The sequence below is a fragment of the Euleptes europaea genome, chromosome 8, assembly GCF_029931775.1.
Source record: "Euleptes europaea isolate rEulEur1 chromosome 8, rEulEur1.hap1, whole genome shotgun sequence".
Lineage (NCBI taxonomy): Eukaryota > Metazoa > Chordata > Lepidosauria > Squamata > Sphaerodactylidae > Euleptes > Euleptes europaea.
In genome coordinates this window covers 65,138,571-65,164,512 of record NC_079319.1, presented here as the reverse complement: position 1 = coordinate 65,164,512, position 25,942 = coordinate 65,138,571, and the positions used below count along the sequence as shown (strand labels likewise).

Sequence of the window (25,942 nt, the reverse complement as noted above, 5' to 3'; positions counted from 1 at the left end):
ACCCCTTGTTGAGCTGCAGGAGTGCGCTGGCCATTTAACTGTTCTCCCAAAATTTGTTATGGGCCCTTGGTTATCATGTTATAGTGTCATCTTTGTCTTGGCCAATCCAGTAAATGTATCCATGGTCTATATTTGTACCTTGCAGTGTCAGACTAAGAAACTCGCAAGACAGCTCCTAACAATGACCGAATAAAACCACACTGAGATCTAACACAGTAACAGCAGCAAAAGATAGTATAGAACTATTGTTACAGCTGCTGCCAAATAACACATGAACACATGAAGTTGCCTTATACTGAATCAGACCCTTGGTCCGTCAACATCAGTATTATCTACTCAGACCAGCAGCGACTCTCCAGGGTTTCAGACAGAGGTCTTTCACATCACCTACTTGCCCAGTCCCTTTAACAGGAGATGCTGGGGATTGAACCTGGGACCTTCTGCATGCCAAGCAGATGCTCTGCCACTGAGCTACGGCCCTTCCCCAAAAGGGTCTAGTTCACTCTACTTTTCTTCAGGACAACTGCCTCCATAGAATCTGAAAGGGAAAACGCAGTGTTGGCCTGGAAGGTTGATGGGCATAGGTCAAACATCACTACTATTAGCACTACCTAAAAACATTATCAAAATATATGTGTGAGGTAGATGGGATAACATCACATTTCCCTTTGAGTGGAAGTTGCTAATCTAACCTTTGTATCAGAGAAACTGATAAAATTTATTGTCTGTGGCTGAAGGCCATCACAATCCACCATACAAAACATTAAAATATCATAAAATAATGTTAAAATAACTTTAAAACAGTCTGACCCACAAGAAAACTAATATTTAAATATGTTAAGATCCCTGATTAAAAAACAGCTTTAGCTCGGATTTTCTTAGCTGCTAAAGCAAAGAGTGACACTTTGTAGGAAACATCAGGATTGGCATCTGATAGGAGAAAGAGCAGCTTCTCTGGATCTGGAGAAAGATTTAGGCCCTTTAGAATTGCTCCGAGGAATTTAAGTCTGGGCTCTGTATAAAGAGGACAGAATAAGGTGTAATAAGTTAGGTCCTCTGGAGCGGCCCCACAAATACATAGGCAAGAGGCCCATGGTGTTTGGGAGTAATGTCCAGCTATCCAAGCCAGTGGCATGGTTTGAAACCGGAGGGAGGTTAAAGCTATTCTGAGGTTATGGGACACTGCCCAGGTATGAAGCTCTGACATGATCCCTTTTAAACTGTTTAAACCATGGTGAGAATTTGGACTGGGAGATTGATTGCCTGTCCAATGCAGCATCACATTTGAACACCCAATCCCGAATGTTGGTACCTGCTATGGGGACAGCCTGGGTGTCATCTGATATGGAGTAGCAATGCAGGATGTTGTTATAGCAGGCTAGCTTGTCGGCATCATTTTGCATCATCAGTTTAAAATACTGCCTGCGATGACTAATCTAACCAACCAAGTAACAATGTTCATTTTAAGGATGACTTGTCTAACATGACCTCCATTTTATCTTTGTGTGGAGCCAAAGTTACAATCACCAAGAATAGGCATTCTGAAAGCCCTGAAATGGTTTAAGGTCTGCCAGAGGCAACAGTACAATGTAAACAGTTGCAGAAAGAGAGAAAGCATGCACTTTTCACCCATAGCACGCAACAGAATCTTGAGGAAGCTGAATATCATTGCTTTATTATGTAGTAGTGCCAGGGAGAAATTCATTATTTTTGTGCGCTACATTTTAAAGGGTTTACAAAGGACAGAAACCAGTAATATTACAGTTACAACTTTATGGGGTATTTGGTGTATTAAGGGGTACAATAGCAGAATAGACAGGGGAAATGGTAGTCCCATGACTTGCTGATGCACGACAGCTTTGCCCAGCCTTGAACATTAAATTCACAAAAGTTAAAGAGGAAGGCAAAAGATTTTCATAGTGGGTCACACTAGACCCAAGGATTGTGACGACAAAGCAACATCGCACAAATGATGCCCAGCCGTTTTACCAACTTTGTATCAAGTTGCAGTCATCAGGTTGGAGGCACCATGAAGCTTTGAGATCTCCAGTAAGAAGGAGGCAAATACTTTTGTTCCATTGATGTAATTGAGCCTGATTGGGAACAAAAAAAAGAAGAAGGTATCAAACAGTCTGAAAGGTAAAGATTCCATATTGCTTTGAGCAGTGCCAAAGATGCTGAACTCGTGGGAGCTTAAATAGAAGCTGAATGTATGCAGAACTTTAAATATATGAATTTTTTTTCAGGAACAGTAACGTATCATGGAGCCCTGACCTGGATGGCCCATGCTAGCCTGATCTCGTCAGATCTCAGAAGCTAAGCAGGGTCAGCCCTGGTTAGTATTTGGATGGGAGACCACCAAGGAATACCAGGGTTGCTATGCAGAGGAAGGAACTGGCAAACCACCTCTGTTAGTCTCTTGCCATGAAAAACCCAAAAGGGGTCGCCCTAAGTCGGCTGCGACTTGAAGGCACTTTACCCACACACACACACACACACCATATCATGGAACCTAGATGGCTAGTCTAATACTATAGGGAGTTACAACACTAGCATATGTGTTGTGTCATAATAAACGCAATATATAGAGAGGGAAAGAGTTATAAAGGTTTTCAGAAATTGTGAAACCATGGGGGGACACACATAACATTTTACAGGGTGTCCTCCCCACCCCCAGAAAAATGGAAATTTGGGGGAAATAGAAATATATGCAGTGCTCATTTATTTATCAAACTTGTTTCACTGCTGTAGTGACATAAAATGAACTGGGTTGGATGCAGCCAGCTTTTTTTGCTTTATGTTGGTCAATTCCCCTTCTTATTGTAGCCATGATTTTGTCCATGATTCCTTTTGGATGGTCAAAGGGGACCCCTTCCTCTCTTCTTTAGCAGTGGAAAAACTGGATGGATCCAACCCATTATTTATAACTTAGTTAATTTGCAATATTTATTAAATGTACAAAGCAATCCTAAGCAGAATTACACCATTCTGAGCCCGTTGACTTCAGCGGAGGGTGTAAATACACAGCACAAGAAGACTAGTTGGTTTTTATATACAGACTTTCTCTACCACTTAAGGGAGACTCAAACCAGCTTACAATCACCTTCCCTTCCCCTCCCCACAGCAGACACCCTGTGAGGTAGGTGAGGCTGAGAGAGCTCTAACAGAGCTGTGACTAGCCCAAGGTCAACCATCTGGCTTCGTGTGTAGGAGTGGGGGAAACAAATCCAGTTCACCAGATTAGCCTCCGCCGCTTGTGTGGAGGAGTGGGGCATCAAACCCAGTTCTCCAGATCAGAGTCCACCGCTCCAAACCACCGCTTCTAACCACTACACCACTAATATCTTCACTGCAACAGAAAAGCTTGCCCACCCATCCCCACAGTTTTCAGGCAATGTAAATGATGAGATCATGAGAACCCCTTGTTTCCTATAACACAAATGGGGAAAGTCTAATAGATAAACCTGTTTATTTTCTCATTCTGAGAGTGCTCTCCGTCATCTGCTGCTCCAATTGGAAACATCATTATACTCTTCTTCGTTATATCCTCAAACATCTTGGCAACTGGAATTGTTGATCCATCCCGGATCATATCAGGATCTTGCTGAAACACTGAAATGGACATGCAAAAATGTCCATTGTTTGAACACAATGAAACTGTATTCTGCAGCTGGCTGGTGATGGAGCATAATGCACATTCTCGCATGCACACAGACATAACACACATAACAGCATACCCATAAACACAAATACTCCAGCCAGTCACATGGAGAGGTTGTATTTTCCTTGTTACAATTCTTAATGCAATTAATTCTGAAGCAGGACATATGCCACAAAAATTGGTAACATCCTTCTATTCAAGTTTCGGCTAAGTCATATGACTGGCTTTTATCCAATCACAAGTTCAGCAAGCTAAGGATGAGATCTAACAAGCTTTCTAATGCAAGCAAAAAGGAAAGGGCACCAGACTGAAAAGAGCAGCTTTTCTTTCCTGTGCTACAGCATAAAATCCTTATGAAACTCCTGTGAAAGTTACTTATGGACTATGCATGTATAAAGCCGTGTCAACACCAAAACAGTAAAATAAGAGTTAATCCCATTAAGCATTCAAATTCAAGCAAAGTAAGCCTACATAAAAATCTAGGAAACCATTTGACAACCATCTGGTAACATGGCACAAATTACCGTTAGTTACAACCATAACGTTAGGATCATAGTCTTGCAGAAATATGCCAAAACCTAGCTAAGAAAAAAGTGGAAAAAAATGTACTTGTCTAAAAAGTTTTAAATAAGAAATATTTTTGCATGCAAAAAAAATTCTCCAAACCTGTTCTGATCGCTCTTCTAGCTGCTTCGTACTGCGGGTCCTTAATATCAGCAATCCAGGGCATTGCACCCACCTGCATAGACACAGTCAATTTGTTTGGGCTGTTCCTTTTAGAAAATATACTATTTAAATACTCTTTCACCTAAAAAATAAAAAAAAAGATTAGTAAGATGATTATATTATCTAGATTGTATTACCTTTGTAGAAGTTAAACTTCTACTGATTGGCTAAACCTGTATGGAAATGTGGGCTATTCAGCATCATGGGGTTTGCAATCCAGCTTCAGGAAAAGAAGAAGATATGTCAGTTTGGCTGGGAGCAAGATCTTGCAGGCTGAAGACTTGCAGGCTGAAGAGGTCTCAGGATGCAGGCACACTAGGAAGCTGAGAGCCTAGAGGCAAGAAGGCTGAAGGAAGGATGCCGAGTGAGAAATGCCAGAAGGAAATGTTGGTGGATTGAGGAAAATGGCAGAGGAGATAGGAAACAGAGGCAAGAAGGCACTTTGACTTAAGGTGAAGGTGAAGAAGAAGAAGAGGAGGAAGAGGAAGAGGAGGAGTAGGTTTTTAAATGCCAACTTCCTCTACTACTTAAGGGAGAATCAAACCGGCTTACAAACCAAGGTCACTCAGTGAGCTTTGTGACTGAGTGGGGATTTGAACCAAAGACTCTCCAACCTTAGTTGACCCTCTAGCTATTATACCAGACTGATTCTTTAGTTTCCTCAAGCTATCTCTGGGCTCCCTGTCCCTTAGCTTCGTTACATCCCAGAATCTCTTTGCAGTCACAGCTTGCCTGCCAGTGAGGTTTTGTGGGTGTAAAGTGCCCTCAAGTTACAGCTGACCTATGGTGACCCCCATAGGGTTTTCAAAGCAAGAGACATTCAGGGGTGGTTTGCCATTGCCTGCCTCCGCATCACGCCCCTGGTATTCCTTGGAGGTCTCTCATCCAAATACTTGCCAGGGTTGAGGCGGAGAGTGTGTGACCGGCCCAAGGTCACCCAGCAAGTTTCCCTAGCAGAGTAGGGATTCGAACCTGGGTTTCCCAGATCCCAGGCTGACACCTTAACCACTACACCATGCAGGTCTGAGTCCCAGAGAAACTAACAGCTTTCACTTCTGCCACAGAAGATGGACTGCAATCTGTTTAGGCAGCTGGAAGCCTTTCCCTCTACCAGATAAGTGTGATTTATTATTCTCTGAATGGATAAAAGTACCCTTTCCACTAGTATAGAGCCTTAGCATTGAAAACTGTGTCCAGGTTAACTCATTTGCAAACAGACTGAATAACAATCCATAAAATATTTATTTAACTGGCATTACCTGACGTTCCACAGTAGAGAGGTTCATATTAGGAACTTGTCGGATTGAAAATTTTCCTATTACTTTTGAAGGTATGACTGTTTTGAGTCCAGATTCAGAAAAAGCTCCTTCTATCCCATGAATAGAGAGAGATGGGTTACGCCACATGTTTAAGAGTATTTCATCCTTAGAGACATAACAAAATAAAGATAGGTTTTAGCCACTCGTAGTTCACTTGCAGTGCAATCCTAAGCATGTAGAATCAGAAGCAAGACCCATTGAGTTCAATGGGACTCCTTCTCTAGGAAATGCCTTGGTGAGGGAACCACACCGTACGGCAACATTCAGGGAACCTTTAAACAGGAACCTTTAAACAGGAGCGGCTCCCGTGTGCTGGAGTGATGGGAGTAGACCAATCCTCGCATCAGGAACTTACACGCCTAATCACAGCCGGTGAAAGGTTCCATGTCAGAGGTTACAAAGGTCGTTTATGCATGGGTACTTTCACTCACATTCGACCCCAGTCAGTCTTGGTTGTTCTTTGGAGTTATGCATGCGTTTTCTGTCCATTAGAGATGGCTTCGCTGCCCGCCCTCGCAAATCCCAGGACTTCCCCTTCCTCTGTTAACCTGATTCTTCCATCTCCCCAGTGAAATCTCCATTCATAAGGAGTGAAATCTCCATTCATAAGGCAAAGCAGTCTTCAAGCTCGAATCAAGTCCCCACCCCTTTAAATGCTGCTTTGTAACTGGCTTACTTTGTAGTGCTGGCAGCAAGGTCATCTCTAATGCACGGAAAACTCATGCATAACTCCAAGGAACAACTGAGACAGACCAGGGGTGAAAGTGAGTAGAAGTACCCATGCATAAATGACCATTGTCTCAATTGACAGAAAGTGTAAAAGCTGTGCACAGAAATCTGAGAGAGCTGACGATTGATTCAGGATCTACGATTTTTCTTGAATCTCTAATTTCCTGTAAAAGTAATTCACCACTGGAAAACATACACACACACACGCACACACCAGCATTAGCTCAGCTAGACAGGCAACTTACCATTCATGTGTAAAGAAAATGCAAGTGTCTATTTTAAAAGAAAGCCAGTATGCATATATATGGGGGGCTAGACTGCACCCACTCCTATACCTATTCTTCTCTGGTGCTTGAAACATTTTTTTTCCAGCCAAGTAAACTTCTAATAAAGGAACCGGATAGAGAAAAATGCTCCAAGCACAAAAGCACAGCAAGTGAGGAATGAGAGGCGGCCACATTTAGCTCCACGCTCCTGCACACGTCATCGTTTTTTAGGAGCAGACCCTCTTCCCTGTGCCATGCTTGAGTATCTTGGGAAAAGAAGAAAGTCCCATGCCATCCTGTACTTTCCTGTGCAAGGAAGAATTTTAGCTGCCTCTAAACAGGACTGCTTTAGCACAAGTCCCTGTAACAGGAAGAGGGGGCACAAAACCCTTAATAAAGAACACATGAAGTAACAGTTTGTTTTCTACTCATTCTTCTGTTTTACACTACTCACTGAAAATATTGTACCTTGGTTTTATAAAGGAATTGCTTTACTCCAATATTAGCTTTGTGTTCATCAAAATTATAATCTATTGGTGCATACAGCTTCATCTCCTCGTCTGTAACATTAGCAACATCTTCATACATTCCAGGGATCAGAATGCGACCTGATGAATCCACAAGACTGTCTATGGAACAGACACAATTACTAAGTCATACACATACACACAATTGCTGCTGTATCGTGCTCATTTCCAGTCATATGAGATTTACTCCAGGTTCCTGCTGACCCATTTCGCAAAATACGAAAAGGACTTAGGGATGTTTTTACAATTGGTATTAAGAAATCAGTGCAAGAGTGACTCGCGTGCCATTTGTCCAACATGTGATGTGGACAGAAACAGGAAGAGGTCTATCTTAAAACATACATTCAAGTTAGTGCAGGTTCCACATTGCATGACAAACAAATGCAAGGAAAACCGATTGTTTAAAAGCATATATAAATAAAACTGGCACATATAGTTAATATCATGTGATTTGTACCAGTTTGCAACTAATTATGTCATGTACCGATTATCATTTTACTATCATTGTTTTAACACTCTACTTAGCACCTGTTTGTGAAACACTAACTATATCAGGTCCCTTAACAGTACAAAATATCTAAGTGAACATTTTGCAATGCTCTTGATCCTATTTGCTCTCCTGACCCTCCCTTTCTAACTTTTGTCAGGTTCTTAATTTTATTATACTAATTATGTGCAGTCTATGAATTTGTATCCACCAATGGGTTGTTTTCTTCATTACGTAACAACCAGAAATACTTCCCAGCTACACAGATGCCTCTCAAGATCTATGCCCTCCCTTACATGTTCTAACCTTGCTTATCAAAACTAAACTTAGCATCTTAGAGACCAATCCTAAGCAGGTCTACTTGGAGGTAAACTCCATTACTAACAAAATATCATTTAGACAAATGAATACAATTACCAAGAAGAGCTACCAAATCAGACATTGCTTCATGGATTATGCCCCCATAGGATCCTGAATGAAGATCTTTTTTACAGCATTCTACCTGAGTGAAAGAAAGGCAGCATAGTAAGAATACAAGAAGAGCCCTGCTGGATCAGACCAGTAGTCCATCTAGTCCAGCATCTTGTCTCCTCTGGAGGTCCAACAACAGGGCATAGAGTTCAAGGTCTTTCCCTAATGATGCCTCCAAGCAGCAGTATTCAGAGGCTTATTGCTCAGGTAAGGAGGGGAAATGGATGAGATTGAGTAAAAAAGCTGGCTGAATCCAATCCAATAATTAAGCTTACAGAGACTGCTTCCACACCAAGGATTTCCTGTGTTTCAGCCACCCAACTGGTGCATTTTTCCTTGTTTCTATGTGATGTCATCCTCCATTTATGCATAGACCATTAACAGCCCATTCCTTCCACACACACAAAATCTGCTTTATTTTAAATATGCAAAAACCCTGATGTTTCCTGGGCAAGACACTATAGGCAAGAGCAGTCTCTTGTGTCCAAAGAGGAAACAACTGAGTGCTATTCAATTATTCTTCCATGTGATCTGGACTGTACCCCTGCAGAAATTAACAAACTGAATAGTGGAACTGACTGCCTTTTAGACAGAGGGGAGGGGATTGTTCAAGGAGGGGGTTTTTTAGGTTGTAAAGGCATTGCTTTATTCCTATCCAGTGTTATCCATGCTCAAGGGTTTAAAAAACACAGAAGAGAAGCACTCACAGCTCACCCTGCCTTTTAGGGAGGAGGTCATAATAGATGTCACTGCAAATATGTTTTTTTAAAAAAATAATAATAATAAGATATTGCATTATTTCTATGCAGCATTACCCATGCTCCTCAAACAAACAGGGTGGGTGGACAATCCTGAGGGTCACATGAGAACAGAGCAGAGGGGATTTCAATGCCCATCAGGTGTGAAAGGAAAAAAAAACCCCAACCATAGTTAATAATGGAGAAAAATGGATTACCCTGGGCTGTGTGAAATCTTCATTGCAAGGGCAATTTCACACAGAATCGCATCAGCAACCAAACAACCACAAAAAAATCACCCTGGTGTGGAAGCACCCAGAATGTTAAAGTGTTATCAGCACTGAAATTATTGAGTGTATTGGGATAGGCAGACTCAATTAACAGGAGGATACATGGGAGAGATGGAATTACAAAGGCTCTAGAAGTATTATCCCTTCACCTTAACAGAAAAGCTACAAGAACCATGCTTAGAATATTTCTGTCAAATGTCTTCTGCTTCATTCCTTTACCTCCACAAAGAAGCCAGCATTTCCCCGAGTTCCATACGTTAGAGCTGGCTTTTTGTTGCTGAGCCAAATATTATCCGAAATCACAATATACGTAACGTTAGAAAAAAATCTATTGTTTTCTTCTTTAAGTAACTTTTCTAGCCCAAGGGATCCTGCTTCTTCCATGCCTTCAAGAAGAAACTTGACATTTACTGGCAAAGTCTAAGAAAGAAACAATGTCAGGTTAAATCTACTGCCAGTAATACAAGTTCTATTATAGTGTACAGATAGTTTCTCTATGCTTATAACCAGCCCAAAGTAGATCCATAATTTGCACCTTCATGAAGAACTTGGTTGAACTCAGAAGACCACATACTGATGTAGCTTCAATGAAAACAGTATTTTAGACACAAAATGTAAAGAGTTGCTTAAACTGACTCAAACCAATGCTCCATCTCATTAATAGTACTATTATACTCATTGTATACAAATGCTCAAACTTACAAATATATAAGGGCAAGTCTGTCTTACTTTAGTGACTGACATCACAGTAGAGTAGTAGTCACTTCCACATAATGTCACAAGACATTTAAAAAATCAGTTTCTACAAATACACATTTTACCTACCATGTTCAGTGCTTTGAAAGTCCCCACTGCATTTATCCAGGCTAAGACAGGCCCCTTGTTATCTGTTGTTCCACGCCCATAAAGTTTTCCTTAAGATAAAGAAACTGACATTAAGCTTTGGGACTTTTCACAGTGCTAGAAGGTAGAATAACTTTACATAATGCTTGGGGATGTTTTCAGCGGACTAAAACAATAGTCTTTTGCCTCAGGAAACCCAAGTTTCATTGTTATATCTTGTATGAGAGTACCGAAGTCGACATGGAATCTTAAAACACCTTGTGGGTGTGAGGTAGTATTTCCACACATTAGAAGCTTCATTTTAAATACTTGCTGTACCATCTTAAAAGGCTGCTCGCATTACTATGCCTTTCTAAACTCAATAAACAGGATAACACTGTCTGCTGTGTGTGTGTGTTAAGTGCCGTCAAATCGCTTCCGACTCATGGCGACCCTATGAATCAAAGTCCTCCAAAATGTCCTATCTTTGACAGCCTTGCTCAGATCTTGCAAATTGAAGGCTGTGGCAACATTGTCTGCTACAGAACTTTAATTTGTCCCATTTTCTGCTTCCACACAGACTGTAATGAAAGACATCCAGTGTGAATGAGCACCATGCACGGTTCCGATCCAACTAAAATACGTAACAGATAAGTTCAATGATGATACAAGAATGACTAATTTTGGTTGGACTGGGTCCCTAAATGGGTTATTTCTATCACAGCTACAGAAAACAGCAATGAAACTCCTCAAGTCTCATCCCACTGCTTCCGCCCGCCCATGGGTATTTTATGAGAATAGCCAGGAGCAGCATTTTGAGGAAGCCTTTTTTCCACGTTATGAAGTTAAGCAAAACATTGAAAATATCTACTTCGAAAGCATGATGTCAAAACCAGTGATGGCATACAAACCATCCATTTCAGTCAATACGTAGGGATCTGTTTTCCATCCATCTTCCTTTTTGGCAGGCATCACATCCAAATGTCCATAAAAACACACAGTGGGTTTGTTTGCATCATTCCCAAGCTCTGCTAGAATAACAGGAGGTAATGAAAGGTTCTGGCCATAAGGCTGTAGGAAGATATTGAGACAATGTCAAAGGAAATTGAAAACCTTACATGAATTGGGACTTCCATAAGCTCCTTTCTTGAAAGGACATGCCTACTGGAAGATACCCACTTCTAAAGACATAAAAAAGCCAGATTTTTCTATTGTCGATACATTTTTTTTGAAAAAATTCATCCAGATATCCCAGCATACTTAAATGCCTGAGGAAGAAAATTCAAATGGTGGCCCATGGTGGTAAAATATAATCAATAATCAAAGAACTGACTATTTGTTATCCCTTAATGATATCCCACAATCTTCCACCTGATGGGGGTGTCTCATCTATCTAATGATAGTTCTGAGTTAGGATGAACAATTCTGAGAAACAGAATGAACAGAAACAGCTGTATGAACAATTCTGAGAAACAGACAGAAAGGAATTTACTTTCCAAAATCTTAAATCATGGTCTGTTTCATGGTTCTGGTGGCTACCCATCTGTGCCCAGGGATTGTGTGAGATCCATGGGTTTGCAGTCAAGCAGTATTCACCAAGCTCTCTCACATTTGAAGGAGCTGGTATCTCCTTGCAAGAGCTACGCATAAGGCTAACACCATTCACAATTACAGTGATTGCAGTGCCTATATACAGTCCTGTTCCAAAACAGGAAGTGACATCTCATGCAGCACCTCCAATTTCTCTTGCCGCTCCAATGAGTGAGAATGAGGGATGGGGAGCGTCACCAGGAAATGGGAACTTAAATACAGAGAATACAAACCAACCAGAGATTATTGGTTGGCATAGGGTTGCCATCTCCAAATTGGGAAATTCCTGGAGATTTGGGGGTGGAACCTGGGGACAGCAGAGTTTGGGGTGGGGAGGGACCTCAGGAGGGTATAATGTCATACAAGCCACCCTCCAAAGCAGCCATTTTCTCCAGGGAAACTGATCTCTATCGTTCTGGAGATCAGTTGTAATGCCAGGAGATCTCCAGTTCTCACTTGGAAGTTGGCAGCCCTAGGTTGGCACCAATCTAGGGTTTTCTACAAGGATTTTTAGTTGGTTTGTTAATAGTACATACTAATTGTGGTTAATTTATAATGTCTGAATTAAAAAACCACAGTTTGCTGAGTAGCAGTACCACTTGTGGTTGCCTGACAACAGAGACGGCAGTGCAGGGAAGAGGTTTGTGGTTGGCCTTCCGCTGAGTAGTAACCTTAAGAGATGTTCAGTGAAGATGATTAACAACACCAGGCCTGGGCAAGAAGCAGACAAACAGGATTTATTTGTTCAGAGACTTCATATGCCACTTCTCCTGAGATCTGTTAGAGGTAGTTTACAAGTAAAAACAATAACATGCACAAACTGAGATTTGCTATCTACATCTGGTAGATTAACCAGAGTTTGTTGCACAGACAACCACTTAATCAAACAATGGCCTATTATAATGCATTAATGCAGCCTAAGCCTTCCTAATATACATTATATTCACTGTGTGTGTGTTAAGTGCTGTCAAGTCGCTTTCGACTCATGGTGAACCTATGAATCATGTCCTTCAAAACGTCCTATCTTTAACTGTCTTGCTCAGGTCTTACAAATTGAGGGCTATGGCTTCCTTTAAAGAATCAACCCATCTCTTGCTGGGTCTTCCTCTTTTCCTGCTGCCTTCAACTTTTCCTAGCATGATTGTCTTTTCCAGTGACTCTTGTCTTCGCATAATGTGACCAAAGTATGAAAGCCTCAGTTTAGTCATTTTAGCTTCAGGCTTGATATATTATCTTCACTACTAACATCCTTTGTGCAGCTGAAGCAGAGGAAGGTGATGAAAACCCAAGACCACACCTTTCCATTGCGCAAAAGAGGATTTATATGGGGAGAGTCAGTTATCTTGCTCAGCATCAAGACATATATCTGTTGGAAAGAGGTAATCCTCTCCAGTCCTAACAAAGTACTTAGGTATCAAACAGATTACCATAGCAGTTAACAGGCAGGAATAAAACTTCAAAAACTAGAGTTTGGATCCAATGTTCCACCAATGAAATTTTGCTTCTGCAACACAGCTCTCCCAGCCACTCTTCCCACAGTAGCCCTTCTATTTCCAAAGAGTCAGGGGATCCTCTGGCACAATACAACATGGAAGGTTGCTGCTGAGGGGAAATTGGAAGAAACCAGAGACACACCTATGGTACAACTTTGTAAAGTTTGGTTCATAAAAATAAACAAATAATAACCAGGTACCTCATCTTGAGCGCTCACATTCCTCAACTCCACAGTAGCTCCTAAAGCCCGGAGGTTGTCTGCTGCTATCTTTACCATTTCAGTTATATTTTCTCTTAAGTGTGGTTGTATAGAATCACTCTCCACAGCCACCCATTTTGACAGATTCTGAAATAAAAGGCAGCAATACTAAATAGACCCATGAATTGTCATATAAATATTTAGTAACAGTTTGTCTATCATCAGTATATCTGATTCTCAACAGGGTCAAATATGTGGATACTTAAATCCAGGGACTGGAGCCAGGGACAGACAAGACAGATCTTTCTACAAACCTGAAAAAGCCCCAGGTTTACAGAAATATCTAAAATCTTTTTTAAAAAGAAGAAGTTTTTTGGGGGGTGTTAAACAGTATTGCCAGCCCTCAAGCTTTGGTTTCTGTCAGTAAAAGGTTCTGGAAGGAGTCAGAGCCTTTTTAAGGGGTTTTTCAGACACTGAGGGAAGACTCATCGGGACAAGGCCTGGCAGCAACCACCAGGCAACTTGGTACCATATGGTTCTTCATGACTTATCCAAGGCTGGCTGCTTGCTGCTGCACACCTTATAAAAGCCACTGTGGTGTAGTGGTTAGTGTTTTAGGCTAGGATCTGGGAAGCTCAGGTTCAAATCTCCACTCTAATGTGGAAGCTCACTGGGTGACCATGGACCAGTCACACACTCAGCCTAAATTACCTCACAGGGTTGTTGTGACGAATAATGGAGGAGAGATTTGTAGAGTTGTCAGATCCCAGTTGGGAAATCCCTGAAGATTTGGGGGTGCAGCATGGGGAAGGCAGGGTTTGGGGAGGGACCTCACCAGAATATGATGCCATAAAATCTACCCTCCAAAGCAGCCATTTTTCTCTAGGGGACCTGATCTCAATAGTCTGGAGATCAGTTGTAATTCCAAGAGATCATCAGGCCCCACCTGAAGGTTGGCAACCCTAGAGGAGAATTATGTAAGCTGCTTTGGGTCCCCATTGTAGACAAAGACAGGGTCTAAAGACAATAAATAAAAAATAAATATAGCTGAAGATGGGAGGGCTAATAAAAGGTAGGTAGGTTGGTTAGTAAGAGCCCTTTGGAGCAGAGTGGTAAGCTGCAGTACTGCAGTCCCAAGCTCTGCTCACGACCTGAGTTTGATCCCAACGGAAGTTGGTGTCCGGTAGCCGGCTCAAGCCTTCCATCCTTCCGAGGTAGGTAAAAGGAGTACCCAGCTTGCTGGGGGTAAAGGGAAGATGACTGGGGAAGGCACTGGCAAACCACCCCATAAACAAAGTCTGCCTAGTAAACGTTGGGATGTGACGTCACCCCATGGGTCAGGAGTGACCCGGTGCTTGCACAGGGGACCTTTACCTTTTACCTTTAGGTTGGTTGGTAGGTAGGAAAGAGAGAAGGAAATGGGGAACGGGTGAGTTGTTAGGAGGAGGGAAAGAGGAAATAGTGTTGGGACTGGGATACAGGGCAAAGGGAGGTGCCCCCCTGCAAGTTCTTGCAGGCCACCCTATATATTTTGCTTGTGTTCCCCTCCTAACCTCCCTTGAAAGGAACTGTTACCCTCCTAACCACCACCACAGCAGAGCCATAAGATGCTTTCTGGAAGTCCTGTTGCTGATGTTCCAGATGATGGGGAGGGGCTGTGGCTCAATGGTGGCCTTCAAGGCTACCTTTATTCCACATAACCTTTTATGGACTTGGTCAGATTGCACATTGATCAGTCGATGAACGTTTATGCTGGAATAAAATCTTGGTAGCCTTTAGAGACCCACAAGACTTCTATTTGTTTTTGGGGAGGGGCTGTGGCTCAGTAGCAGAGCATCTGCTTGGCATGCAGAAGGTCCCAAGTTCAATCCCCGGCATCTCCAGTTAAAGGGACTAGGCAAGTAGGTGATGTGAAAGACCTCTGCCTGAGACCCTGGAGAGCCACTTATGGTCTGAGTAGACCATACTGACTTTGATGGACCAAGGGTCTGATTCAGTATAAGGCAGCTTCATGTGTTCATGCACTGCATTAGTGGCCACAATAACAACAGGGCTTCTGAGTAGGGTTGCCAGGTTTGGGTTTTGGGGGAAATTTTGGTGGTGGAGATTTTGGTTATGGAGCCAGAGAAAGGCAGGGTTTGGGAAGGGGAGGGACTTATATATAATGGAATATAATAATACCATAGAGCCCAGCTTCCAAAGGAGCCATTTTCTCCAGGTAAACTGATCATTTTCGCCTGGAGATCTGTTGTAATAGCAGGAGATCTCCAGCGACCACCTGGAGGTTGGCAACCCTGCTTCTGAACGAAAGTGTTGCTGTATGGAACAGCCAAAAAGGTGAGCTGGAAACCACTCCAGCAACACCCCTCTATCACCTACACTGATCCTGGGACAAGATGCTGGGCAAGAAGCCGAACTGCCAGGACTAGCCCAGGTTCTAGTATCATATGTGCTGTGGTTCAAGCTGCTGCTGCACTCCTATGCACATTCCTTACTCTACATAGTAAGGCTTCTAGGTAGATGTGACTAGGGATGGCCCGCCCCATCTGTCTGCGGCAGCAGAATCTATGCATTGTATGATTTCCCCCCCTACCTGAACAAATGTGTCTTGATGATGATCGATGTACTGGAAAATCTTTTGCTCATCATCTGAAGGATTTGATGAGGCCTTGCTCACATTGAGGAGCGGCATGATAAGACAGGCAAGGAATATCTGTAAATTATAAAGATTACATTCACCATTTTGGAGAGCATCGTCGTATTTATGCAATATGGCCTGGCCATAGTTTCCTGTCGCCTACAAGCCACAAAGCAACTGCTGCAGATCACGCAAACACAGGGGCCCGAAGAGAGGTAAAATGCGTGAATCACTTCAATACACATTGTAGGAAGACAAAACGTAACGGGCAAATAGGTTTCGCAATATTTAGATAAACTTTGTGTGCAAAATTACGTGCAGTGTTCTTTCCACAGACATCTATCTTTCCTGACCATTTAGTTGTGAAACAACATCGAACAGCAGGGTCTGCCAAGAAAAACAGAGGTGAAAACTTGTAAAAATAAAAACCTGTTCATGGTACTTCCCTTTTCACTTTCAAAAGGAAAAGAGGACTACTTCAAATCATGTTTTGAATGCAGTGTATTTCAAGGGTATTTGCAGTAGACAAATATACTGGGCAGTAACTGGCTTCTGCAGATGCCCATGCAGAACCATTTGCAGAAGACTTGTATACTCTTACTTCTAGGATTGTAATTTTTGGCAATATAGAAGAGTTAACAGTTTCTATTATTTTTATATTCATATTTATATGCAGAATGCAAATTAGGCAGTTTAACGCAGGAAGACAATGTAAAGAAGTAAATATTTTGGAACAAAAAAGATGTCATTCAATACAGTTACTCGCCTCTTCTAGGATTCTTATTTCAGTCAAGTGAATGAAATTCAGTAGATTATTTTAAGGATCATTAAAATCCCCAATCATGGCATGATGGAAGTTTGCTGGGTGATCTTGGGCCAGTCACACACTCTCAGCCCTGACCCTTGCTAGCATTTGGATGCGAGACCTCCAAGGAATATACCTGGGGGAGGGGCGGCACGTCCTCCTGCCGTAAGTTAACTTTTCTTTGCCTGGGCGCCTGGCTGCCTTCCCGTTTGGGCAGGGAGGGGGCCAGCCCCCAACAGTGTTTGAGGGACAGTGAGCTGGCCCCGTTTAAAAAGTTTGAGGACCCCTGACATAAGCAAACGCAATTCAGATTGGTTTTGGTAGGTTATCCGGGCTGTGTAACCGTGGTCTTGGTATTTTCTTTCATGGCGTTTCGCCCGCAGCTGTGGCAGGCATCTTCAGAGGAGTAACACTGAAGGACAGTGTTACTCCTCTGAAGATGCCTGCCACAGCTGCGGGCGAAACGTCAGGAAAGAAAATACCAAGACCACGGTTACACAGCCCGGATAACCTACAAGAACCAATGAACTCTGACCGTGAAAGCCTTCTGCAATTCAGATTGTTACACAGGCACATCTTTAGTTTACAAGGTGAGAGCGTCGCTTGCACAAAATGCACTAAAGCTACACTTCGACACTTCAGTCAGCATTTTCTAACTTGCAGTCAGGTAGTCTAGTGATAATGGAATCATGCAAGGATTGGGAAGACCAAGCTTCAAATCCGTATCCTCTAGGGATCATGGATCAGTCTCTCTTGCTCAATCTAACCTGTTGTGAGGATAAAATGAGGAAGAAGCACATATGCTACCCTGAGTTCCTAGGAAAAAAGATGGGATCAAAGCGGGATAGATTTCAGCATTTTCTCTGAGAGCAATTTGACATCTTGTATAAATAATTAGGGGGGAATACCCAAAAGATTAAGGAAGTACAGGTTGAGTATTCCTTATCTGAACTGCTTGGGACCAGAAGTGGTCCATATTTCAGATCATTCCGTATTTTGGAATATTTTGGAATTTTTGCATATACATAAGGAGATATCTTGGGGATGGGACCCAAGTCTAAACACGAAATTCATTTGTTTTATATATACTTTATACTCATAGCCTGAATGTAATTTTAAACAATATTTTAAATAATTTTGTGTACATTGAACCATCAATGCCATTGCTGAGAGAATAAAACTGCTGCTATCATACTGCCCTTGTACAAATCTATGGTGAAACCACAATCGGAATACTGTGTACGGTTCTGGTCACCACACCTAAAAAAGGATATTGCAGAGCTTGAGAAGGTGCAGAAAAGAGAAACCAAAATGATCAGGGGACTAGATCAACTGCCCTATGAGGAGCGTTTAAAACGCTTAGGGCTGTTTAGCTTAGAAAGAGGGCTGTTAAGGGGAGACATGATAGAGGCCTATAAACGATGCATGGTGCGGAGAGAGTGGACAGGGAGAAGCTTTTCTCCCTCATAATACTAGAATGCGGGTCATCTGCGGAAGCTGGAAGGTGAGAGATTCAAAACAGATAAAAGGAAGTATTTCTTCACACAATATAGTTAATTTGTGGAACTCCTTGCTCCAGGATGTGGTGATGGCTGCCAAATTAGAAGGCTTTAAGAGGGAAGTGGACATGTTCATGGAGGAGAGGGGTATTCATGGCTACTAGTAAAAATGGCTACTGGTCATGATGCATACCTATTCTCTCTAGTATCAGAGGAGCATGCCTATTATATTAGGTGCATTGGAACACAGGCAGGATGGTGCTGCTGCAGTCGTCTTGTTTGTGGGCTTCCTAGAGGCACCTGGTTGGCCACTGTGTGAACAGACTGCTGGACTTGATGGACCTTGGTTTGATCCAGCATGGCCTTTCTTATGTTTATGTTCTTATGTGAGTAATGCCTGCATGCCATCTCAAAAGTTCCTGTTTTTGGATCAGTCCAGATATCGGATGGCCGGATAAGGGATACTCAACCTGTACATATTTTATACATGCAGTGAATAGAATCCAATTGTAATTTTTGGCTAATTTAAGCCCTTCTATGAGTGGAACAGGACTTCCCCCTCACTTCCCACTGTGCTCCCCAAAATACTGCTCTGGCAGGGACATGGGACCACATGAGAGGAGAAAGGGAAGTCTGCAGTGGGAGGGGGAAATCAGCGAAAATCACCCCTCCCATCCACCGGTTGAATATTACTGCTGGATCTAACCCTGTATTTGTAGCCAGAAAAAAGGTAGGTTCTTTTACAGCCTGGGTTTCAGGCCTTTCCACACAGTACTGGATCTCCTTTTTCTAGAGTAACACTCACAAAGAGAATAGCACAGAGAATGCAGACATTATAAACTGGGATAGTTTATTCAGAGACGTTAGGGAGATAAATGAAATATTGTCTATTTCCCACAAACTACATCACGTGAAATTCCCAAATCAGATAAGACAGTTTTTCAAGTTGCACAACAGTTTGCTTTACAGATCTATAGATTACAAACGTATATAACACAGCTTGTTTATCTAGGAAAATGTTGCAACAATTCTGGCAGACTCAGTGACTCCACCTTCTGATTTCCTAAATTCTGGATTCTTCAGCTGGTTTTCACTGACCTGGATTCTTCTGAAGTTTATACTGAAAAAGATCGTGGCCTCAAGAGGTCACCTTCATACTGTAATTATGGAAGTCTGACATGAAACAGAGATTCACATATGACATGCATTACTTAGACTTATATGATCGCAGACACTGCTGGCCCTATGCAAGAAAGGAAACCAAGAGAGTTGCTCTCACTTCGCAGGTTATGCCATGGGTACTTTAGAGGATGCAGTAAACTACCTGCCTCTCAAAATGTGTTCATCTTCACTGTCTGAGATGTGGGAAAATGTATGTAAGGGGGACACAGCTGAGGAATTGTGCAGCTAGCGATAAGTGGAGCATATTAGTGAATGAATTCAAAGAGCCAATGAAAGCTTTAAACGTAGCAGAGTAGAAAAGGGCAGATAGGTGGGGATGCATATCAACTGGAGTATAATCTTGCTGGATGTGCAACCCAATCCTATGCAGAATTCCTTGGAAGCAAGTCCTACTGAGTTCAGTGGAACTTATACCCAAGAAAATCTGTACAGGATTGCAGTTTAACTCTTAAGATCTGATGCTCTACTACTTGCTTTATTGTAGACCACTCTGGATCTTTACATAGAGTGTAGGCTAGAAATCTAAATGAATGCATTCATGCATGCTAAATATTAGAGTTGGAAATCCTCTCTTTTTTGCAGAATGCCTTTTCACTTTGGATTCCAGTTCTCAGGCATGTTTCTCCAATTCTATATTGTATCTTTTAATACAGTCATTCAAATTATGGTGACATGTTATTCGTTTCAGAACAAGTGTGTAGGCAGTTTCAATGTTTTAAAAGCAAGAACAATACAAGTTAAAAATAAAAATTCTCTGAGGAAGGAGTTTCCTTCTCAGTCAAAAAAAATTATTAAAAGAATTACAATTTGTCATGCTGATGCTTTGACTAGAGCCAAGCAGCAAATAAATAAATGGATGATACACAGTAGTCAAGATCCAAAGCACTGGAGTTGGTGTTCCCTTTATGAACAGATGCCTTATACTGAATCAGACCATCGGGGCATCAGTCAGTATTGTCTACTCAAATGGCAGCAGTTCTCCAGGATCTGTTAGAGGTCTTTCACATCCCCTACTGCTCGATCTTTTTCACTGGAGATGCCAGGGACTGAACCTTGAACCTGGGATCTTCTGTATGCCAAGCAGATGATCTGCCACTAAGCCATGGCTGCTGCAGGTATGGGGGCTTTTCAGCTTTTTCCTTCCAATGGGAGCCTCCCCATATACACCAGAGGTCAGGGATCTTCCAGAATGACACCCATGGGGGGACTGCTGACAAAAGAAAATGCATGCATACATGAAAGTGCTTCCTAATTGTTCACTGGGGGGGGGATTTCTAGACAATACAGAGGGGGGAAATGTATGAAATTAAGAAATGGAATACAAGCAAGTGATAAATACTTACACTTACGTTTGTTTGTTTATTTACATTATTGACAGTCAGCCTTTCTCACTGGGACTCAAGGTGGATTAAACAGAGTGAGTCAATGCAATCAACAAGATGGGACATTCAATAAACAATGAAATATGCTTTGGGTTGTAGATGCTGATGGGCAGCCAGTTGAGTGGCCTTTAATCTGGAGAGCCGGGTTTGATGCCCCACTCCTCCACATGAGTGGCGGACGCTAATCTGGTGAACTGGATTTGTTTCCCCGCTCCTCACATGAAGCCAGCTGGGTGACCTTGGGCAAGTCACACTCAGCTCCACCTACCTCACCTACCTCTGTTGTAGGGAGGGGAAGGGAAGGTTGGTTTGATTCTCCCTTAAATGGTAGAGAAAGTTGGCATATAAAAACCAACTCTTCTACTTCTTGTAGAACGGATACGTGTGCTCCTTCTAGCTCCCAATAATAGCCAAACTGCGGCATTCTGCACCAAATGGAATTTCGGAATTGATTTTAGGGGAGACCAATGTACAGTGCATCACAGCAGTCCAATCTCAGTGTCACCATGGCATGGATCCAGGCGGCCAGATCAGCTGCATCAAGGCAAGGGGCCATTTTTTCAAGCTAGGCTGAGTTAGAAAAAAGCCTTTTTTTGCAACTGCATTAGCTTGCCCCTCTAGCAATAATGTTGGGTCCAGTACAACCCCAAGGCTCTTAACTGAGTTGGCAAGGGTCAGCCACCCCATCAAAAGTGGGAAGCATAATGTCCTTCAAGACCTCCACTCTTCTAACCAGCAATACGTGTATCTTTCCATGGTTTAGTTTCAACTTATTCACTCTTAGCCATTTTACCACAGCCACCAGGCAGCGGTTTGGGACCTCTGCTGCAGCAGCAGCAGATTTGGATAAGGATATATATAGCTGTTTATTATCTGCATCGTACTTTGGTCACAGTATGAGAAGACAAGAGTCACTGGAAAAGACAATCATGCTAGGAAAAGTTGAAGGCAGCAGGAAAAGTGGAAGACCCAACAAGAGATGGATTGACTCTATAAAGGAAGCCACAGCCCTCCATTTGCAAGACCTGAGCAAGGCTTTTAAGAATAGGACATTTTGGAGGACATTGATTCATAGGGTCACCATCAGTCAGAAGCGACTTGACAGCACTTAACACACACATCATCAGCATATTGATGACAGCCAACTACAAAACTACAAATGATTTGGCTTAAGGGCTTCACATCAAGAGCATGGGAGATAGGATTGCGCCCTGTGGAACCTCACCAGATAGGTCCCACACTGACGATAACTGGTCTCCAACAGCAATTCTTTGGGTCTGGTCCGTGAGGAATACAAGAGCAACAGGGAGGCCTGACCTTTGTCTTTGGTCGTTCTTGCATGGGTACTTTCACTCACATTTGCCCCGGTCTGACTCGGTTATTCCTTGGAGTTATGCATGAGTTTTCAGTCCATTAGAGATGACCTCGCAGCCAGGCTTCGCAATGTTCGGGTCTTCCCATTCCTCTGTAAACCTGACTCTTCCATCCTCCCTGAGCAAAGCCCAGTTGAAATCCCCATGCATAAGGCAAAGTGTGGGGCACGCAAGCTTGGTTTTGCTCACAGCCAATTACAAAGCAGCATGTCTAGAGGCGGGGACTGAAATACTTCCTGCTTCCTGGGAGCTCGTTTGAGAAGATTTAAAAAAAAAAAAAAAACAAGGCTTGGATTTCTCCCCCTGCACCACCTCCTTTCAGATTGTTTTTTTATGTTGTTTTTAAAATGCTTTTTTATGTGGCAATTGGGATTGGGGGGAGAATTTTCTCTCACAGTAAGCACTACAAGTAAGCCAATTACAAAGCAGTATTTAAAGGGGTGGTACTTGATTTGAGCTTGGAGACTGCTGGTGCATAGATTCCCAACAGGTAAGTGTGGGTCCAGTGAGAAACGAACCTCAGGTAAAACTCCCATGCATAAATGACCTTGGTCAGCATTCGGCATCCAAGCAAGAACAGGAAGTGTTCAAAGGCTGTTGCTCTGAGGTTGGTAACATCAAGCCACAGGGCTCAGTGTGAATGCTCCAGCTGTACCTCTGCCCTTTGGATTATGTGGTCTTTCTCTTAAGACAACAGCTCACAGTCAAGTTTATTAATACGGTCAACTGGCCAATCACGTGCCAACACATCAAAATTTCCCAACACAATAGTTTTGCACCGCAGAATCACAGACTCTCCATACATATAAAGGTGTAAGGTCAATAAAAGCAACCCCTGGTTAAAATTATCACATTAAAATTGATAAAATTGTAAAATATTCTAGCAATCATTCTCTAATAAAGCTCTGCGTATTTTAATAGCAACAGCGCAGAACTTGGCAGTCTGGAGCGTAAGCTGAGGATCTTCTCCTAATTATAGGAGCTTCTTTGCCAAAAGCTCAACTGACTCATCAGGGAATTTACCAAGTAGGGGGGAAATAAGCTTTGATCTAATTTCGTGGTAGAATGGGCAACATATCAGTGCATGTTCGATGGTTTCAATGTCCCGTTTCACACGGACATAACCTCTCTGATCTAGGGATCTTCTTATATTTCCCTTCTAAAACAGCCGATGGTAGGGCCTGGCATCTAGCAAGGGTAAAGGCTTTCCTATAATTAATAGACTCGAGATGATAAAAATAAGCTGCAGGTGAGACCAAGTATCTACATTTATCAGGTACTAGGAAAAATTGTGATTTTCCAAGGTCTGTCTGGCGTTCAATGTCTTCCACCCTTTGCTTCAAGAAACTAGATGCTTGATCTAGCCATGTTGACTGGAACTTATCCTGTAGAAGCAGGGCAACAGCTCACAGTATCAAGCAACAACCTGTGCTTCGGGATAGTTGAGCCAGGAGAGTCACTGGGTACTGCACTCTCAGAATGAAGTCCCATCAAGTTCAGAGGCACTTACTCCTTAGCAAACATGCTTAGAACTGCAGCCATAGAAGAGTTTATTGGCAGCAAACCTCTTCTTTAGAGGAGTATTACTTGGAATTTGTCATGTATGTTTGTGAAGGAATTCTGAGCTAAAAGATCAGTGACACCGCAACTCTTTTAAATAGAATTGCTCTGGCTCAGCGCCTCCTTAAGGGTGTGATCTGTTCAGGGAGGTCCTCTGCCTCCAATATTTTTCCTATTCCCATACGGAAGAAAAGAGCAAGAGCCCAGTAGCACCTTAAAGACTAACAAAATTTCTGGCAGGGTATGAGCTTTCATGAGCCACAGCTCACTTCTTCAGATACAGCTAGAATGTGAGTCTATCTACCCTTAAGTAGAGAAGAGTGAATGAGACACACAATGGCAATGTAAATGTCAAAAGCAAGAAAATGACATAGCAGGCATGACTGGATTAGGTGTGATATGCAGAGGGGTAGTAGGCATGGAAAAATTAGCATTGGTAATGAGACAGGAATCCCATATCTCTATTCAATCCAGGAGAATGCATAGTCTTGAGTTTCATTATTAGTTGTAATTCAGCAGTCTCTCAAATGGAAGAGGCAGCTCTGTGTACACTGAAGTGAATTGGGAGAGTAATTTGTATAAGAGCTACACATGTATAGCCGACAGCAAGTAGGCCGTGGCTCAATGGGAGCCTGTGAAGGCCAGCTCATGGGTTTTCAACAAACAAAGAAGCAAAAATCCTAGAAGCTAGAGAACGAGAAAGCTCATTTTCCCCTACCTTATAGGGGATGTTTCCCCCACTGATTTCCTTCAAATTAGGTTAGAGCAGTGGTTCCCAAACTTTTCGGGCCACTGCCCCCTTGGTTCCACAAACTCAACCCCAGCGCCCCCTACCCTATTCTATAAAAATCATTATTTAAAATAGGGGTTTGCATGACTCCCTAAAGAAGATAATAATAAAATTTCAAAAAGTAACAATTAATTGCACATCTATTCAAAATCAAATAAAAACGTTTTAGTTGAAATTTAGTCAACAAAACTGATGAACTTGATCCATGGTACCTGCTCTTCAAAGTCTGGGGGAAAATTCTGATAGTTTCCACCAAATTTGCCAGCATAGTGTCATAGCTTAATTTACTGTAAATTAGTGAACAACACAGTTGAAAGGACCTGCCACTAGCACCCACCCCCTGCTGCCCTCTCACCTCTTAGTGCCCCCCCAGGTAATCCGCCCACTCGGGGAACCACTGGGTTAGAGGGACTAGAATGTTTGGCGGGTGCACAACCAGGCCCAGCCACCAGGGGACACCAGTCATGACTGCTTCCCTTTTCAGCAAACAACCTGTTAAATCTCTCTTTCAAAAACAGCAGCGGTCTTAACATTGCAACACTGCAGAGTGACAAAGTCTTCCTGAAGTGACCCCATGGACACCGCCGGACCCAGCCCTCGCTGCCAGTTCTGCTAGGCGGCAATTGTCATGAAGGGAAAAACAGGTACAAATGCTTTGGAGAGCGGAAACGTTCCCACGTTTGTATATCTCCCATTTCAGAAGAGGTAGTCTGTGTCAGTCTGCTGAAGCAAAAACAAACAGAAGTCTTGTGGGGCTTTAAAGGCCATCAAGATTTTATTCCAGCATAAACGTTCACCAACTGACCAATGTGTAATCTGACTGCGTCCATAAAAGGTAAAGTGGAATAAAACCTTGGTAGTCACAGAAGACTCCTATGTGTATTCATAAGCAGAAGCCCCCTAATATATGTTGCATTAGGAACAACCCAAATAACACAAGTGTGGAAGCTTTCAAGTGTAAGGGCTATAGCTCAGCGGTAGAGCATCTGCTTGGCATGCAGAAGGTCCCAGGTTCAATCCCTGGCATCTCCAGTTAAAGGGAACGTCATGAGTCAGCCTGCAGAGACCTCCTCTGACGAAGAGGAAGTAGAGGCCAGAATAGAGGATCAGCCAGAGTCAGGGGATGACTCACCATGCCTGCAGCCTGCCAGCTCAAGGACTCCAGTTGGACCTGACACCTTGCCTCGCCAAGGCCACTGGAGCAGAAAAGAAAACCGGTTCGTCTGGCAATGCAGCAGAGACGGCAGAGTGCTAGACTGAAGGCTTTACAGAGGAACCTCCCCAATAGCAGTGATGAGGAGGAGCAGGGCTGAAGCACCACCTGTGAACTCAGCCTCATCAGCATCAGCTGGCTCTGCTACAGCAGCAGGGGAAGGGATTTAAGGCATCTGTTAG

General features: G+C 42.7%; 1 protein-coding gene across 1 annotated transcript; it reads right to left on the bottom strand.

Moving 5' to 3' along the window:
* Window positions 1-1,927: 1,927 nt before the first annotated feature.
* Window positions 1,928-16,025, bottom strand: LOC130481451 (beta-Ala-His dipeptidase-like). Its single transcript, XM_056854095.1, has 11 exons — window positions 15,912-16,025; window positions 13,319-13,465; window positions 10,947-11,106; window positions 10,039-10,127; window positions 9,433-9,633; window positions 8,133-8,217; window positions 7,170-7,330; window positions 5,647-5,811; window positions 4,328-4,469; window positions 3,465-3,612; window positions 1,928-2,093 (listed from the first exon to the last, which is right to left on the bottom strand). The coding sequence occupies exons 1-11, from the start codon at window positions 16,008-16,010 to the stop codon at window positions 2,000-2,002; spliced, it is 1,491 nt and encodes a 496-aa protein (XP_056710073.1). The 5' UTR covers window positions 16,011-16,025; the 3' UTR covers window positions 1,928-1,999.
* Between the last annotated feature and the right edge of the window lie 9,917 nt (window positions 16,026-25,942).